This window comes from Pristiophorus japonicus, chromosome 8 (assembly GCF_044704955.1).
Source record: "Pristiophorus japonicus isolate sPriJap1 chromosome 8, sPriJap1.hap1, whole genome shotgun sequence".
Classification (NCBI taxonomy): domain Eukaryota; kingdom Metazoa; phylum Chordata; class Chondrichthyes; family Pristiophoridae; genus Pristiophorus; species Pristiophorus japonicus.
Window position 1 is genome coordinate 22,407,468 of NC_091984.1, and position 19,462 is coordinate 22,426,929.

At 46.0% G+C, this 19,462-nt stretch overlaps 1 protein-coding gene across 5 annotated transcripts in view; it reads right to left on the reverse strand.

Annotated features, from left to right (window-relative positions):
- Positions 1–1,440: 1,440 nt before the first annotated feature.
- LOC139268430 (kynurenine--oxoglutarate transaminase 3-like) overlaps positions 1,441–19,462 on the reverse strand; it is a 97,858-nt gene continuing 79,836 nt past the window's right edge. For all 5 annotated transcript variants that reach the window (XM_070886560.1, XM_070886556.1, XM_070886558.1 and 2 more), the window contains 2 exons: positions 4,892–4,978; positions 1,441–4,730 (listed from right to left, as the gene is read on the reverse strand). In XM_070886560.1, coding sequence (XP_070742661.1) covers positions 4,680–4,730; positions 4,892–4,978 — 138 coding nt within the window. In that variant the 3' untranslated portion in view covers positions 1,441–4,679. The remainder of the gene's footprint in view (positions 4,731–4,891; positions 4,979–19,462) is intronic.

Sequence of the window (19,462 nt, forward strand, 5' to 3'; positions counted from 1 at the left end):
GGTATGGCGAGAAAGCAGGAAGGGGGTACTGAAGTTTCATGTTCAGCCATGAACTCATTGAATGGCGGTGCAGGCTAGAAGGGCTGAATGGCCTGCTCCTGCACCTATTTTCTATGTTTCTATGTTTCTAAGTGCGATAAATAATCTGTGGGAAGTCTGTCCAAGCAAGTGGATTATAAAAAGCCTGAAGAGGATCGGTGCAATGGCTGCTATCAGACAAGAGATGCCAGTAGTACTGGAACAGAGCCCTCACCTCAGGCCTACGGACCCAGATCGCTTGGGATGACAGAGTGTCAAAGGTCACATAGGGATGTGTTATCAACGACAAATTGTCGAAACAATAAATAAACTAAGTAAAGAATTTCAAGAAAAAAAATCTGTCTCCTGACTCCCTCTGCTCCCTAGTCGAATAAAATTAGTGATCGCCAATATGAGTAATAGCTGCAGCTGCTTCTGTACAACAAAATATTGGGCGAAAGAGAAACCTAATACCTCCCCAAATTTTATGGGTATGTAAAAAAGTAATCGGAAACTATGGAACCTTGGATTTACAGCTGGTGTGTGGTGTAACGGGTGCAAGCTATGATTAAGACCAAAGTAACTAAAGGGTTAAAAAGTTCTAATGCCAGGCATAGCGGTTTGGTGGTGCGAAGTTTGAAAATGTTCCTAATGTATCAAGATTTCGGCATGTTAGACATAGCAAACAATGAAGCACAGTCTCCTGTTAATGAAGTCACTGCAAATCGATCACTTTGCATAGGTTTTCTAAGTATTATGAAAAGCACCAAATAATTGTTTGTCCACACCTCAGAAAGGAACCACAAACAGGGACACCAAGTCAACGATGGATACAACTGCAGTAGAAACATAGAAATTTACAGCGCAGAAGGAGGCCATTTTGGCCCATCGTGTCCGCGCCGGCCAACACAGAGCCGCACGGCCCTTGGTCAGCAGCCCTAAAGGTCACAATGAAGGAAAGGCAAAGAGCACCCAGCCCAACCAGTCCGCCCCACACAACTATAACACCCCTTATACTAAAAACATCTACACTCCACCCCAACCGGAGCTATGTGATCTCCTGGGAGAGGCAAAAACCAGATAAAAAACCCAGGGTCGAACTTGTTTCGGTTTCTCTCTCCATAGATGCTGCCTGACATGCTGAGTATTTTCCAACATTTCTAAACTTCTCAGATTTCCATCATTCGCAGTATTTTCCTTTTGCTCTCAATCATCCAGCGGAAAACTCGGGTCCGGGGGCCTGGGTGTGCTCCCCCCATCTTATGTGTTGTGGGAGCCCATAAAACTCTCTCAACGTAGAGAACTAACAACCCTATAAGAAGGAATGTTCATGTTGTGGCCCGTCAGACTGTTCATCAGTCTGCAAATCCTTCCATTAATTCACAAGGATAGTGTGCGAAGATACAAAAAACTTGTAATACGGTGATGTGAATGTTCTGTTTAATGTTACTAAGGCACAACATACAAGTCATGTGACAAGAACAGTACATCATATATGCACAACATTATCTTTGGTCCCCGCCACAAACTGCATTCCCTAACCACTGACTCCATCCCTCTCCCTAGCATCAATCTGAGGGTGATCATCATAGGCAGTTCCTCGGAATCGAGGAAGACTTGCTTCCACTCCTGAAGTAAGTTCTTTGGTGGCTGAACAGTCCAATACGAGAGCCACAGACTCTGTCACAGGTGGGACAGATAGTCGTTTAGGGAAGGGGTGGGTGGGACTGGTTTGCCGCACGCTCTTTCCGCTGTCTGCGCTTGATTTGCGGATGACACTAAGTTGGGTGGCAGTGTGAGCTGCGAGGAGGATGCTCAGCGCCCTCTCGAATGCACTTCCTCTACTTAGGGCGGTCTTGGGCCAGGGACTCCCAGGTGTCAGTGGGAATATTGCACTTTATCAGGGAGGCTTTGAGGATGTCCTTGTAGCGTTTCCGCTGCCCACCTTTGGCTCGTTTGCCATGAAGGAGCTCCGAGCACTTGCTTTGGAGTCTCGTGTCTGACATGCGGACTATGTGGCCTGCCCAGCGGAGCTGATCGAGTGTGGTCAGTGCTTCAATGCTGGGGATGTTAGCCTGAGTGAGGACACTGATGTTGGTACGCCTGTCCTCCCAGGGGATTTGTAGGATCTTGCGGAGACGTCGTTGGTGATATTTCTCCGGCAACTTGAGGCATCTACTGTACGTGGTCCATGTCTCTGAGCCATACAAGAGGGCAGGTATTACTACAGCCCTGTAGACCATTTGCTTGGTGGCAGTTTGGAGGGCCTGGTCTTCAAACACTCTTTTCCTCAGGCGACCGAAGTCTGCACTGGAGGTGGTGCTGGATCTCGTCGTCTGCTCTTGTTGATAGGAGGCTCCCGAGATATGGGAAGTGGTCCACGGTGTCCAGGGCCGCGCTGTGGATCTTGATGACTGGAGGGCAGTGCTGTGCGGTGAGGACAGGCTGGTGGAGAACCTTTGTCTTATGGATGAACAAGACTGTTTGTAACCTAGGCATCATATTTCACCCTGAAGTGAGTTTCCAGCCACATATCCGTGGCATAACTAAAACTGCCTTTTTCCACCTCTAACATTGCCCGCCTCCACCGCTGCCTCAGCTCTTCTGCTGCTGAAACCCTCATCCATGCCTTTGTTACCTCTAGACTTGACTACTCCAACTCACTCCTGGTCGGCCTTCCACATTCCACACCATGTAAACTTGCAGTCATCCAAAACTCAGCAGCCCGTATACTAACCCGCACCAAGTCAAGATCACCCATTACCCCTGTGTTTTCTGACCTACATTGGCTCCCAGTTAAACAACCTCGATTTCAAAATTCTCATCCTTGTTTTCAAATGACTCCATGGCCTTGCTCCTCCCTATGTCTGTAATCGTTTTCAGCCTCACAGTTCCACAAGATATCTGCGCTCCTCAAATTCTGGCCTCTTGAAGATCCCTCATTATAACTCCTCAACCATGGTGGACGTGCCTTCAGCTGCCTAAGCTCTGGAACTCCCTCCCTGAACCTCTACGCCTCTCTACCTCTCTTTCCTCCTTTAAGACGCTCGTTAAAACCTACATTTTAAACAAGTTTTTGATTATCTGCCTTAATTTCTTCTGTGGCTCGGTGTCAAATGTATCTGTTTGTCTGTAACACTGTTGTGAAGCGCCTTGGGATGTTTTACTATGTTAAAGGCACTATATAAATACAAGTTATTGTTATTACAATACTCCATTTACTACTGAATGCACAGGATTATAATGTATGCCCAACTTGTACACAACAACAATACCTTGCGTTTATACAGTGCCTTTAACATAGGAAATCGCCTCAAGGTGCGTCATAGTACAAAAACAACTGGATGCTGAGGAGTGACCAAGAAAGATGGTCAAAGGGGTTTTCTTTTAAATTAAAAAGAGGATCTTAAAGGAGAAGCACGTGGAGAGGATGAGGATTTTAGGGAAGAAATTCCAGAGCAAGGAGACTAGGTGGACGAAGGCACGGCTGCCAGTGGTGGGGAAAAGGGGTTGAAAATGCGCAAAAGGGCCATGTCAAAGGAATGGAGAGTTCAGGGTGGGGGATGGTTGCAAGGCTGCGGAGGGATTTAAACAGAAGGGTGATCATTTTAAAGCTGAGGTACCGGGGCACAGGGAGTCAAGGTAGATCAGTGAGGATGGGGTTGGCAGCCGAGCAGGACATGGTGTTGCATAGGATACAGGCAACAGAGTTTTGGATGAACTAAAGTCGACAGAGGGTGGAGGAGGAGAGCAATGTAGTAATCGTGCCAACAACGTAATCAATCATAGTATGATCAAACAGAAACAGAAATTCACAGTAGACTTATGTCTATATTTAAAAGTACTGTACATCACAGATAACTGGATACAATGACCAAGGAACAAAAGTTATTTGTCAAAGCCCACCTTTCTCGTTCCCCATGTAGTGCACGTTACATATATTTTGAATACATTAGTCATTAGAACCCTACAAGCTGAGGTTTGCTTTTATTAAAAAGAAATATGCCAAAAGTTAACTTTTATAAATAAATATTTATAAAATAGCATTTAGAATCTTGAATTCTGGAGAACCATCGATTCTCACTGGTAACCAAAAATGGCACTATCTTGCCAAAAATGTTTGTAGCTGATGTGCCGTGAATACTTTCATCTTCGGCTCTACTGCTTCACTGAACTTTAAGGGAACGAGCTCCATGTGGATAAAAACAAACGCTATAGGGTAGATTTTCCAAGTCCTGGTCTGTGGCGAGTGGTACTGTCTCTGTTTGGACAGAAAGGTAAGATTTTGACAAAGCGTGTGAAGTACCTCACCCTGGGTTAGAATTCGGGAAATCTACTTAGATGTCAGCGCTTTCTACTATATAGAGGGAACTGGGATGATTACCAGTTATGTACTGTATGGATTTTAGTGCTGATACGTGTCATTATACTGAGGAACCACATCAATCTCAACCACTATCAGATGTAGTTTCAAAGCCTAAATGATATTTAGCAGGCTGCCAGTTCTTGACATTTTTGACCTATTCAATTCAGTGCTTTTAGGAAATAAAGAGATGAAGACTACTTGTTTTACTCAAAAAGAAATTTGAGGCCAATACAGGTTAATGCACACAATTCTGCTCATTAGTGACAGTAACTGGACTTCAGTGAAGCAATGACTTTCATTTCCAGTTCCTGAGAATCGTCTCTGCTGAATCCAATGTACTATCTTGCTGTTTTAAAAAAAAAAAGAGAAAAAAAAACACAATTTATACAACATTCTAATTAGAGATGTGCAGATACATGCTTTTAGTTTTGTGCTTTGTGAATTCTCAGCAGCAGGGTTGGTAAACAGACCCTACCACTACTTCAGCGTTTAAACCAGTAGACTGACCTTGATAAAGCAGAAGCGAATGTACTTCTCAAACTGGCTCTTGGCCTGGTCACTGACAAATGAGGTCACAGGTATAGCTGCCAGTCGCTGAAAGAAAATAAAGATTCTGAGATGTAAACTCTAGTCTAGTGTATCGGGACGAGCACAAGTCAAAGCTTAGTTTCAGGTGCAATTCCATGCATCTGTATTGTACACGATCACTACAGGTGATCAGCCAAAAAGCAACCTATTTCAAAGTAAGGGAAAAAAAATGTATAACATATTAAAAATCTTAAGTCTGTGTGTATTTCCTATCAACTTTTTTTTTCCATTATAAATTTCGATGTCCATATTACACAGAATCTACAACATAGAAACAGGCCCTTTGACCCAGCCGGTCTATGCCAGTAACACAAAAGCAAAATACTGCGGATGCTGGAATCAAAAATAAAAACAGAAAATGCTGGAAATCTCAGCGGGTCAGGCAGCATCTGTGGAGAGAATTACCTCCACAGATGCTGCCTGACCCGCTGAGATTTCCAGCATTTTCTTTTTTTGTGGTCTATACCAGTGTTTATACTCCACATGAGCCTGCCTGCATTCTAATGACCTTTTCCCACCCTTCCCCCATGATCTCCCTATTCCCTTCTCCTTTGTGCATGCATATTTATACAGAGTGACTATGTAAACTTGTCACACTGTAATTACAGCCTCCCACCAGTGGTGGTGCTGTAATGTCTCAGTTTTGCATCTCCCAGTTCCTCAGTCTGTGCTGCAGAGAAACTCTTGCATCCCAACCAACTCTGCAATATTTTTATTTAAACACAGGCGATTATCTTCCTGATTTAAGCAAAGTTGAACAAACTGCTTCAGTCTATAGCAAGGCAATTGCTTTGCAATAAGCAGCTTTTATGTGGATTCTTTTCTTGGGATGGTTAATAAATATGAGGCATTACTTTATAATACACAGTGTATAGTCACTGAACTCCAATGCTCAGTAATGTGTCTGGTATTTGACCCAGCTTTCTAATGCACCTGAGATCCTTCAGTCTACAAGGCCATGGACATCAGTCTTCAAACTTTTTCTCTGTATTCCTGGTCTACCTAGTTTCTTTCCTTCTTTTTCCAAGTACAAAACATCCTGAAGGTATAACTCAGTGTGTAACACAAGATGGGGACATGATTTCGCTCAGCCCAAAACCTAAAGCAGCCAAGATCGGCTCTAGAAAATACCATACACTCAGAAGATCTTGAGAGACAAACTGCATGTCCAATCTTGGGGTTTACGAGGCAAAGAGAGAGTAAAAGAGAAGATAAAAGGGAATGAGGAAAGGGGAAATAAATAACAAGGAAAAATTAGACAGATGGGTGGGGGGTGGGGAGAGAAGTGAGACAAAGAAAGAGGCAGAGTAAATACAGGATGGGAAAATGAAACTGGAAGAGAAGAGAATGAGAAAGAGATATTAAAGTGAGAAAGAAATCCAGATTTCAATTAAATAGTTGGAAACAAGAATATAATGTTGCATTTCAACATCTCTTGCCGAAACGAGTAACGGTGAGATACTGGTATCCAATATTTAATTATTGTGGCTGCTTGTCAGTACAAATTTGTTTCGTTGGCTGCTGCAATTCAAAAAGTGGGGCCATCCCTGATTTATGCGATCACATTCACACAAATATAGTGATTAAAAAACAGTTTTAAGTAAAAAGGCTGCATATAATGGCATCACAAGTACCGGCCACAAGGGCTGGAGATAATTGGTTAATTACCGCGCCAACCGCGCATAGGTATGCATGCACAGGGACATTGCCACGGAGTAGCTCAAAGAACAACAACAACTTCGGTAGCAGAATGGGGCTTCGAGCATGAGCAAGAGCTGTCCACAAAATCATTCATTCACTCAAGAGTTGTAAGGGAGACACCTATAACACATTTAATTAAGCGTCTGTAGCATACAATGCAAAACAGTTATCTGCACATGTGCCCGATACCGCCTGCTTCTCCAGGCCGCACATGGGAAATAAAAAACCAAAAAACCTGCTTGGGCCTCTTCTGGCCACGGCTCCTCTTCGCGCTAGTTTGGCCAAACGAGAACGCCACAATGGTGTCCCCGCAGAGGCCTCTGGTTAAAATAGCAGCTGGACCCCGATGACGCCATGGGAGCCCGATCTGCATATTCAGAGGAGGATCCCCGCTGGTTTTTGGCGAGTGTCTTTCCCACCTGCTCAGCAGAGTCCGAACCTGTGGGAGGGGAGTGGGACTTGAGCGGGTAAGCTCCACGGGTAATTTTAAGGGTCCACCTGGCCCGGTTTCTGCTGAGCAAGCAGGGTTAATATCGCCCCGAGAATGTTGTAAATAAAGCTCGTGTTGTGGACAGCCTGGTTTTGAGTTGTTGCTATGTTTGAACTTAGGAAGGAGTCTCCGCTGCAGAGTGTGATGCTCAGTTGGACGGGTGGTGGGGGAGGGAGGTCACTTGGCACTGTGCAGACATAGTTTGTGGATGCCCACAAACTTTGAAGGTTGCTTGGCATACTCTCAAACGACTGCATGAAATGTTTGCTAAGCTGCTATCAAACTACATGCCGGTGTGGTCTGAATTCCTCGGCTTAGCAGCTGAAAGAGCCCTTGAACGGACTCTGCAACCCGCAGGCTGCATTTCCAGCAATGCGACCTCCACCTGCTACTCCTCATTTGTTCTCACTGGTGCAGGGGGCTCGAGGGCTCCATTCTGTATTCCCAAAAGGTGAAGTGCCTGTGCTGTTGCTTGCCACATAGGAGTGAGTGGTACAGACTACAGTGAGGTGCTCAGCAGAGGATTGCGCCATCTCTCCTGTTTGGCACCGAGAGAATCACAGAACACACTTTAGAAACTCGAAAGACGTCCTTGAAACGTACCTTAAATAGTAAGATATTCTAGTGTGCTATGTGCGACGGGGTGAGTGAGGATAGAGAGATAATGAAGAACAAAGGACAGTGCTAGCTGTAAGCTCGGGGGAAGACGTCTGGCCTTTTCAGAGTTCCCTCTCCTTTCAAGGAGGCAAATATCTTAGATTAGTTAATCCCCACGCACAGTCTGCATGTACTGCCACCTGTTATGTGCTGCCTTCTCCTGCAAGTAGAAAAAAGGACAAATGCTGGATTGAGATGTGTGCGAAGTACCCAGCCCAACAGTAGCCTCGAGTCCCTGAATGTGAAGCAAGCAGGTTGGCAGTGCACCTGGTATTTGAAAGTTGCTGCATTTAAAGGACTGCGATATGTGTGCGCACTAGGTCCATGCAGCAGAGCTGGTCTCCAGTCGTCTTGGGTAATCCTTGCCACTGGACCAAAACCTAGCTCTGTCAAGCCCGTGTGGTGGCTGCAACGGCCACCACACGTTAAAAAAATCCATGCATAGGCATCTTCCACCCTTCAAGATGTAGTTCGGGACCTGGAATATTGAAACACCTGAGAACTCATCCCTTTTTGGCGTGGAAACAAGTCATCCTCATTTCGAGGGACTGTCTATGATGATGATGATGATTTAAAGGACCACAAACCAAGCCTGCTGGTAAAGCAGTGGTGTAATGTGCCCTGCAAAAAAATGGCCGCACCTTATGCCTTTGGTAAATAGGTGTACAGTTGCCAGAACACTGTGCATTCACCCTCTGATTCTCCACAAAGCTTGCACAGTGTTACCTTAGGTGTCTTGCTTAGAACTGCAAATTTGTCCCACACCTGCTCCGAGGATTGGTGCACAGGTTAGAAGGGATTCGCTCTTTCAGCCAGCTCCATACAGATGTTCTGATACATCACCTCTGCTCCAAAAAAGGGACAACCCTCACTACAGGACTTCTGAAGCTGCATTCTGAAACGGAGGGGTTTTACATCACTGTCCTGCTCCCAGTCATTTCTCTTCCGCAGTAGCAAGGTAGTTTTAAGGGTGACCAGCAACCTTTGCAGTGCGGCTGGTGCCAAATAAACAGCCCCTTGACCCCAGAGCACTATCAGCATGTTAGTAATTGTGCACTGGGAGCTGACCTCTCACTATAATGAAAGTCAACCCACAGCACTATAGGCATAGCACTCAAAGAGCAGTGATCCTCCCATCACTGCTGGGATTACATTATCAGCCGCTGATTCCAAAAACAAAAGAACTGCATTTGAAAATGTGTCTATAGCACTACAGCATAATGAACGTGTGGTAAGAAGACGTAAAAGATCAATTATTAGGTTGACAAATGGAAAACTGGGACCCTATATCTGTAACCTTCTCCAGCACTACAACACTCCCAAGATCTCTGCGCTCCTCTAATTCTGGAATCTTGAGCATCCCCCATTTCCTTCACTCCACCATCGGTAGCCGAGCCTTCAGCTGCCTGAGCCCCAAGCTCTGGAATTCCCTCCTTAAACCTCTCCCCATTTCTACCTCTCTCTCCTCCTTTAAAACATTCCTTAAAACTTACCTCTTTGACCAAGCTTCTGGTCACCTGCACTAATATCTCTTTATGTGGCTCGGTGTCAAATTTTGTTTGATAACGCTCCTATAAAGTGGCTTGGGCCATTTTACTATGTTAAAGGCGCTATTTAAATGCAAGTTGTAGTTGTTAGACACTGGTTCGAAGCTGACAGGGTGAAAATCTCCTCTATATGTTGGCTGTAAGGGTCCAGCTCCTCAATCCAGTTACTTATGCACAAAACTGGTGCTCTAAATTCACACTAAATTGGCAATCTCGTTCAGAGAGACCAGATAGATGGTATGGGAATTAGTAAAATGTCACATTATGCAATAGGTAGTCTTCTTTGGAGATTGGGACTAAGATATATTGTAAAAGGAGCTTTACCCTGCATCTGACGGTGATGTATTATCAGCCAGTGGCTCAGTGGCACTCTTGCCTCTGACTTAGAAGGTTGTGGGTTCATCCCACTCCAGAGACTTGAACACAAAAATCTAGGCCGACACTCCAGTGCAGTACTGGTGGAATGCTACACTGTCAAAGGTGCCATATTTCGGATGAGCCACTAAACCAAATCTGCTCGCTCAGGTGGATGTTAACGATCCCATGGCAATATTTCGAAGATAATGTGATCATGCCCCATAACCCTGCAAATGTTTCATTTTCAAGTTTCCTACATTACAACAGTGACTACACTTCCAAAAAGTACTTCATTGACTAACGCGGTTTGGGACATCTGGTGGTTGTGAAAGGTGCTATATAAATGCAAGTCTTTCTTTCTGTATCAGAGTGCCTGATGGAAATACACTCGATCTCTCGCATTCCTCAGCTCAAGGGACAATATCTGTGTTAAAAAATTTTTTTTGGCAAGATACTGATTCACTGTAGTTTCAGAAAATGTTATTTTAAGATGCAAATTTTGAAGAGGATACAGATGGACCTTCTCATACATGGAGTGGTTGCGCTTGTGAATAATGTTACACTTGAGTGAAAGTGTGAATTATGATTTGCTGCGTGTGAATAAACAAAGCGAAAGATGTGTTAAACACTTCTGGATGCAGATGTTGCCCTTTAACATAAAAGAACAAAAAAACCCACAAGTTACAACACAGCTACAACTTGCAATTATGTAGCGCCTTTAACATCGAAATAAATTTCCAACGTGCTTCTCAAAAAAAATGGGAGCCGAGCCAGAGAAGGAGCAACGAAGAGCTTGGTCAAAGTGCTGGGTTTTAAAGAGAGTCTGAAAAGGGGGGAGTGTGAGGTGGAGAGGAGAGGTTCAGGGAATTCCACATCATGGGTCCAAGGCGACCAAAGGTCCGGCCGTCAATGGTGGGGCGAGGGTATGGGAGGGAAGGCCAAAGGTAGAGGAATGGAGAATGTGGCGGATGAGGTGGTGGCAGGTCTAGGGGTGGTTACAGAGTCAAGGAAGAGGTGAGGCCACGAAGGGATTTAAACGCAAGCATTCGAATGTTTAATTTAAGGCATTGGGAGGACCAGGAGCCAATGTCGGTCAGTGTGGACAAAGGCGATGGGGGAGTGAGACCTGTAGTGGGATAGAAAATGTGTAGCAGGATGTTTTGGAGCACAAATATATTGCTATGGAAATAAATTTGGAGGGAGAAATCGCTCCTCGAACCGATCTAACTCTCATTAGATTTGAACTTGGATGGTTCAGCCTGTAACTGTTAACATATTTTTTTAAAGTCTCAAGTTAGACCAGGGTAAGCTTTAAAAAAGATTGAACAGCGACTCATTAGACAAGGAATGAGTACTCTCTGCCCGCAGTTCCAATATTTGATGACAGTTAATGTATGAATCCTTTATTAGATAAATAATGCCCATTTAAAACTGAGGCTTAGTAAATATAAATTATACCTGTGGGTGAGCTCAACCAACTCTGAACCAATCTTTTGATTCTTTACAATCATCATCACAGGCAGTCCGTCGAAATGGAGGAAGACTTGCTTCCACTCTAAAAGTGAGTTCCCAGGTGACTGTACAGTCCAATATGGGCATTACAGTCTCTGTCACAGGTAGGGCAGACAGTGGTTAAAGGAAAGGGTGGGTGGGGAGTCTGGTTTGCCGCACGCTCCTTCCACTGCCTGCGCTTGATTTCTGCACGCTCTCGGCGACGAGACTCGAGGTGCTCAGCGCCCTCCCGGATGCTCTTCCTCCACTTGGGGCGGTCTTGGGCCAGGGATTCCCAGGTGGGGATGTTGATCAATTGTTAGATCAAGTGAGGAGGTTACACTTTATCAATGAGGCTTTGAGGATGAAGCATTTCCTCTGCACACCTGGGGCTCGTTTGCCGTGTCGGAGTTCTGAGTAGAGCATTTGCTTAGGGTGTCTTGTGTTGGGCATGTGGACAATGTGGCCCATCTTCTTTACCAGTGCCATTGCCTTGCACCACATCATCCCTTTTGTCACTGAATCACTTGTGCCCTCCACCCGAACACAGACCTTCCCTTCCAGTCTGTCTTCCACCCCTCCACACAGCCCTCCCACTCCCTCTCCTAGCTCTCTATGTTGTGTATAGAAGAACTCCACGAGGCTGAGTACTGTGAGCTAAACTTAGTGTGACCTTAGTCTTCTTTATTCCAACTCCAGAGTGCCTTAACAACATGGCAGCCAACCTTTTATACTGGCCCTGCACGTGTGTTTAGGTGACCATTAGGACTCCAACAGTCATGCCCTCTGGTGGCAAGTATTACATAGTTACATGCATAACATCACTCCCACCAAAAGTCTTCGGTACAAGTTGTTTACAAGTTGAAGCGATCCGGAGCCCTTCGCTCCCTGGTTGATCGTCTAAGTTCAAACCCTGGCGTGTGTGAGTTGGTTGGACCATAGCTGCACTGCACCGCGGCTGGTCTGACCGGACTGTCAGGAACGGTGGGTTCATCCTCGTGATTGACAGCAGGGTCGATTGCTAGTTGTGTGTGTGTTGGTGGATCGTCGATGATGATGTCCCCTTCAAGTCATTCCTGGTTGTCAGTAAATTGCAATTTGGTCTGATCTAAATACTTTCTGCACGTTTGGTCATTTAACAGTTTGATTATAAACACCCTATTCCCTTCCTTGGCCAAAACAGTGCCAGCAACCCACTTGGGACCACGACGTAATTCAGGACAAATACAGGGTCATTAACATCAATGTCACGTGAAACAGCCACGCGATCATGGTACATGTTCTGCCGGTGTCGCCGGGTTTCCATGTGATCATTAAGATCCGGGTGGACTAAGGAGAGCCTGGTTTTGAGGGCTCTCTTCATTAACAATTCTGCCGGGGGAACCCCGGTGAGCATGTGGGGTCGCGACCGGTAACTGAGCAGAATGCGAGACAAGTGGGTCTGCAGGGAGCCATCCGTCACACATTTCATGCTCTGCTTGATTGTTTGAACTGCCCGCTCCGTTTGACCGTTAGAAGCGGGCTTAAACAGAATAGACATGACATGCTTCAAGCCATTGCGGGTCATAAACGTGTTAAATTCCGAGCTGGTGAAATACGGTCCATTGTCGCTGACAAGGACGTCGGGCAAGCCATGGGTGGTGATCATAGCCCGGAGGCTTTCAATAGCGGCTGTGGACATGCTGGATGACATGATTACACATTCAATCCATTTGGAGTAAGTGTCCACTACTACTAAAAACATCTTTCCAAGAAAGGGGCCAGAAAAATCTATGCGGCTCCTGGACCAGGTTTGGAGGGCCATGACCACAGACTCAGTGGAGCCTCCCTTGGTGCATTGCTCAGTTGCGAGCAAGTGTTGCACTGATGCACGCACGACTCCAAGTCCAAGTCAATGCTGGGCCACCAAACATGCGACCTGGCAATTGCCTTCATCATGACAATGCCTTCGTGGGTACTGTGTAGGTCACGTATAAACATTTTCCTGCCTTTTTTTGGCAGGTCCTGATCTGGCGAGCCGTGACGGGTGATCCCTCGCTCTCAAAAGCATCAGTGGCCAGTAGCAAGTCTGTGGCTGCGCCATTTCAACCCCGGTGGTGGGTATTGGTAGTCGGCTGAGAGCATCGGCACAGTTTTCAATGGATAACATAAGCGGATAATGTTAGTGCCCATTTTTGAATGCGGGACGAAGCATTGGTGTTTATACCTTTGCTCTCTGAAAACAGCGAAATGAGTGGCTTGTGGTCAGTTTCAAGCTCAAACCGAAGTTCAAATAGGTATTGGTACATTTTCTTAACCCCATATACACATGCTAACGCCTCTTTCTCGACCATACTATAAGCTTCTCAGCCTTAGACAGACTTCTAGACACGTATGCAACCGGTTGGAGGTTGCCCAATACATTGGCTTGCTGTAACACACAGCCGACCCCGTACGATGAGGCATCACAAGCTAGCACTAAATGTTTACATGGGTCATAGTGTACAAGTAACTTATTTCAACATAGCAGGTTCCTGGCCTTCTCAAAGGCTGTGTCTTGAGATTTGCCCCAAACCCAGTCGTCACCCTTACATAGCAACATGTGCAAAGGCTTAACCTGGGTAGAAAGTTACCAAAATAGTTGAGGAGTCCCAGGAACGAACGCAGCTCCGTCACATTCTGTGGTCTGGGTGCATTCTTGATGGCCTCTGTCTTTGAGTCCGTGGGCCTGATGCCGTCTGCTGCAATTTTTCTACCCAAAAATTCGACTTCTGGTGCCAGGAAAACACACTTGGAATGTTTCAGCCTGAGTCCCACTCTGTCTAGGCGGCTTAGAATCTCTTTCAGGCTATGTAGATGTTCGATGGTGTCACGACAGGTGATCAGGATGTCGTCTTGAAACACAACGGTGCGTGGAACAGATCTCAGCAAACTCTTCATGTTTCTCTGGAAAATGGCTGCAGCCGAGCGAATCCCGAAAGGGCACCTGTGGTATATAAACAGTCCTTTGTGTGTGTTGATGCACTTTTCGAAGATTCAGCCAGCTCCTGTGTCATGTAGGCGGAGGTTAGGTCCAACTTGGTGAACGACTTGCGAACAGGTCATCTGCCTTGGGCAGCGGGTACTGGTCCTGTAGTGAGACTCGGTTAATCCTTGTAGCCTCCGCAGATTCTGACCGCGCCATCGCTTTTCAACACCAGAACAATGAACTGGCCCACTCGTTGAACTCGACTGGCGATATGATTCCTTCGCATTGGAGTCTGTCCAGTCGATCTCGACTTTCTCCCTCACCATGTACGGAACCGCCCGAGCCTTGTGATGGACGGGCCGTGCATCGGGGCCTAGATGGATCTGTACCTTGGCGCCTGCGAAGTTACTGATGCCTGGTTTGAATAGCGAGGGAAACTTGCTCAGCACTTGAGCACACGAGGCGTCATCCACTGAAGATAGTGCTTTGATGTCATTCCAATTCCTTCTAATCTTTTCCAGTCAGCTTCTGCTGAACAGCGTTGGGCCATTACCTGGAACAATCCACAATGATAGCTCCATCATACGATACCTTCACTGCCGCACTTCCAATGACTGGTATGAGCTCTTTGGTGTAGGTACGCAGCATTTCATTAATCGGGCTCAGTTTGGGCCTTTGTGCTTTATTGCCCCACAGTTTCTCGAAAGCCTTCTGGCTCATTATTGACTGACTCACACCTGTGTCCAACTCCATGGATACCCGAACTCCATTTAATTTGACTTTCAGCATTAAAGGAGGGCTCTTGATGGAGAAGGTATATACCCCATACACTTCTTCCTCGGGTTGAGTTACCTGTGCTGTGTGATCCGCGACAGATTGATCATCCTGTGCCACGTGGTATGTCGCAGCGCGTTTGCATTCACTGGAGGTGCCCCAGCGTTGCACAGTCTTTGCACACATAGTGCTTGAATCGAGATTGATGGGCCCGATGATTAGCCCCACAGTGCCAACATAGTGCTAATGGATTTACATTCACCCCCTGATGGTGGACTCTGAGTCATCACAGGTCTTGCAGCCACAGGCGTATAGGCCCTGCCATATGCAGTTCGGCCAGCTAGCGACATAATTTTATACACGGTACTTGCCGCTGAGCTTCGATGTTGAGAAGATATCTGTTTGGTGTTATCATCCGTGGCCATGCATGTCTGGGCGATCGTGATGGCCCTGCTCAGGTCTAGGGTTTCAACAGCCAGCAGCTTTCGACGAATGACCTCGTGGCTGATGCCCAGCACGAAAAAGTCCTGCAGCGAATGCCCAAACGCAGCTCCAAATCGCAAGGTCCCGCGAGGCATCTCAGATCACCGACATAATCCGCCACGTCCTGGAGCGATGGTGCCTGTAAAAACGTTTTCTGGCCATGAGGATACTCTCCTTCGGCTTGAGGTGGTCCCGAACCAGCGTGCACAACTCTGTATATTCCTTCTCTATTGGTTTTGTCGGTGCAAGCAGATTCTTGATGAGGCCGTATATTTTAGGCCCACAGATGGTGAGGAGAACCGCCCTGAGCTTGGCCACATTAATGACTCCTTCCTGCTCGTTGGCCATGAAGTACTGGCTGAGAGGCTCGACGAAGGCTTCCCAATCATCGAATCTCTCTAATATTCCAACGGCAGCCATGGTTGCGTGAAGGTTCGTATTCTGTTACTCATCGCCAGTTGTTGTGTACAGAAGAACTCCACGAGGCTGAGTACTGTGAGCTAAACTTAGTGTGACCTTAGTCTTCTTTATTACAACTCCAGAGTGCCTAAACAATATGGCAGCCAACCTTTTATACTGGCCCTGCACGTGTGTGCAGGTGACTATTAGGACTCCAACAGTCGCGCCCTCTGGTGGCAAGTATTACAAAGTTACATTCATAACACTCTACTTGCTCAAAAGCTGTTCATCTCCAACATCTTCCATTTGATGAAAGATCATCGATCTGAAACATTAACTCTGTTTCTCCCTCCACAGAGGCCGCCTGACCCGCTGAGTGTTTCCAGTATTTTCTGTTTTTATTTCAGATTTCCAGTACCCGCAGTATTTTTCTTTTCTTTGCTCCTTGCTCAGCTGAGTAATGTTATTACAAACCACATGCAGTCAACCCAATATTTGGAAAGCTGGGCAGCAGCTGCTTGCTTGATCTGCAGGTTCTGGCTGACAGAAACTTGCAGCAGTACACGAATGTGATCGAAAAAATTCATCCGCTTCTTTAAGTATGTACAAAATGTGAAAAAGCGGAAATGCTGTATTTATGGATTAGCAAGGGAGGCAGAAGTTGCAACAGAGGCTTCCTGCAAAATTACACTGTCATCTCCTGAAAAGAAGATGTTCTTCTCAGAAACCTCGGGTCCAGTATGCGGTTTCTGTCATCAGCCCCAAATACCTTGCTGAACGCAGATAGAAGTGAACTATATCAGTAAACCATCTTCCAATATAACCACAATGGGCCAGAATTTGCGGCAGGTAATGATGAACAGTGTTCGCTGTTATTAGCCCTTTGAAACTGACCGCAGCTTCAGGATTCAGCATATGTGCATCCTAACACGGAAATCCTGAAGTTGCGGTCTGTCATTCACCACTCCGACAACCCCCGCTATAACCAGCAATTAGTGTAATGAGATAAATCAAGAAACTGATGAAAACTTGGGATTTACCTTGTTATCATCATCATCATCATCATCACAGGCAATCCCATGGAATTGGGAAAGACTTGCTTCCACTCTTAGAATTAGTCCTTAGGTGGAACAGTCCAATACAAGAGCAATAGTCCCTGCCACAGTTGGGACAGACAGTCATTGAGAGGAAGAGAGGGTGGGACAGGTTTGCCACGCGTTCCTTCCGCTGCCTGCGCTTGTTTTCTGCATGCTCTCGGCAAGGAGACTCGAGGCGCTCAGCGCCCTCCCGGATGCACTTCCTCCATTCAGGCGGTCTTTGGCCAGGGACTCTCAGCTGTTGGTGGGGATGCCGCACTTTATCAGGGAGGCTTTGAGGGTGTCCCTGTAACGTTTCTGCTGCCCACCTTTGGCTCGTTTGCCATGAAGGAGTTCCGTGTAGAGCGCTTGCTTTGGGAGTCTCGTGTCTGGCATGCAGACAATGTGGCCTGCCCAGCGGAGCTGATCAAGTGTAGTCAGTGCTTCAATGCTGGGGATGTTGGACTGGTCGAGGACGCTAATGTTGGTGCGTCTGTCCTCCCAGGGGATTTGTAGGATCTTGCGACGGCATCGTTGGTGGTATTTCTCCAGCGACTTGAGGTGTCTACTGTACATCGTCCGTGCCTCTGAGCCATACAGGAGGGCGGATATTACTACAGCCCTGCAGACCATGAGCTTGGTGGTAGATTTGAGGGCCTGGGGATTTACCATGTTAATATCGCTGTTAAATACCCCATTAAATTTTAAGCCTAGTTGGATTAGGCGTAACTGGGGTTTTAACAGTGTATTGACTGCTAAACAAATGATATGGCCCTGAAAAACTAATTTTAATTTTGTGGAGTGCCAAATTTATCCATTAGAATAAAAATTAAAATTTTTAAGAAACTTTAAAAATGATTTTAAAATTTTTAAAAACAGTTTCATAACTTTATTTCAGATTTACCTCTTTCCCCGTGTGAGAGCCCCAATCTCTATTTTGCTCTCTCTAACATTTTTAAAAGGTTAGACCAAAAGGAGCTTCTTCACTTCCTGGTTCCCGGTCTGTGAGAATTTTGCATTGTGATTGGCCGCTTAGACAGCTTGTTGACATCACAACAGCTAGCGTTTGGGATTCCCCATAAACTTACACCGTTTGCAACTGAATGATAGAAAAAACAAACTTCTCGCCGCAGAGAGCATGAGTAACATTGTGGGAAGCTTGCTTCAGGTCCAGCCTTTGATCCGCTAAACCATCTTCCAATATAACCACAATGGGCCAGAATTTGCGACGGGTAATAACGAACAGCATTTGCTGTTGTTACCCCTTTGAAACTGACCGCAGCTTCCGGATTTAACTAAGGCGCATCCCAACATGGAACTCCTGAAGTTGTGAACGCCTTTGCTCCACCGCTAACTGCAAATTGCAGACCAATAAGTTTATCGGTTTGTTTGCCCTTTGTACGTGTCATGTATGTACTTTTGGGATCACTAGCCACTAGATGGCATCACTGTTGGAGCCCAAGTATAAAAGGCCAGCCATTTTGTATATTAGTCACTTTGGGCCTTAATAAAGCAGAGCCAAGGTCATACTCTTGGAGTTAAACAGTATTCAGTCAAACAGTTATTGCATACACAACATTTGGCGACGAGGCAACAAGAACCTTTGCATTCAAAAATTAGCACAATTGGATTGTTGGAGTGATTTGTGGAAGAAGATTGGGAAGACTTTGTGAGCCGTTTGAGCCAGTTCTTCGTGGCCAACAAAATGGAGGAGATCAGCAACGCAGATCGGCGCCGGGCAGTGTTCCATACAGTTTGCGGTCCAAAAATTTATGGTCTGATAAAGAATCTACTCCTGCCTGTGAGTCCAACAGAGAAGACCCGTGATATCTAGTGGACCGTGTAAGTTCGGGGCTGTGTTAGCAGGAATGCTGCGGGATTTCTTTGTAATCGGCATCAACCACAAGGTGATCCTGCGTAAACTATTGGCGGTGGAGATGCTGGACTTGAACAGGGCCATCACGATCGCTCAGTCATGCACGACAACGGATAGAAGTCTAAACATAAAAATATAGAAAATAGGTGTAGGAGTAGGCCATTCGGCCCTTCGAGCCTGCCCCACCATTCAATAAGATCATGGCTGATCATTGACCTCAGTACCCCTCTCCTGCTTTCTCTCCATACCCCTTGATCACTTTAGCCATAAGGGCCATATCTAACTCCCTCTTGAATATATCCAATGAACTGGCATCGACAACTCTCTGCGGTAGGGAATTCCACAGGCTAACAACTCTGAGTGAAAAAGCTTCTCCTCATCTCAGTCCTAAATGGCTTACCCCTTATCCTTAGACTGTATCCCCTGGTTCTGGACTTCCCCAACATCAGGAACATTCTTCCTGCATCTAACCTGTCCAGTCCCATCAGAATTTTATATGTTTCTATGAGATCCCCTCTCATCATTCTAAACTTCAGTGAATAAAGGCCCAGTCGATCCACTCTCTCCTCATATGTCAGTCCTGCCATTCTGGGAATCAGTCTGGTGAACCTTCGCTGCACTCTCTCAATAGCAAGTACGTCCTTCCTCAGATTATCGAAACTCGGCAAGTACTGTAAATATGATTGATTTGG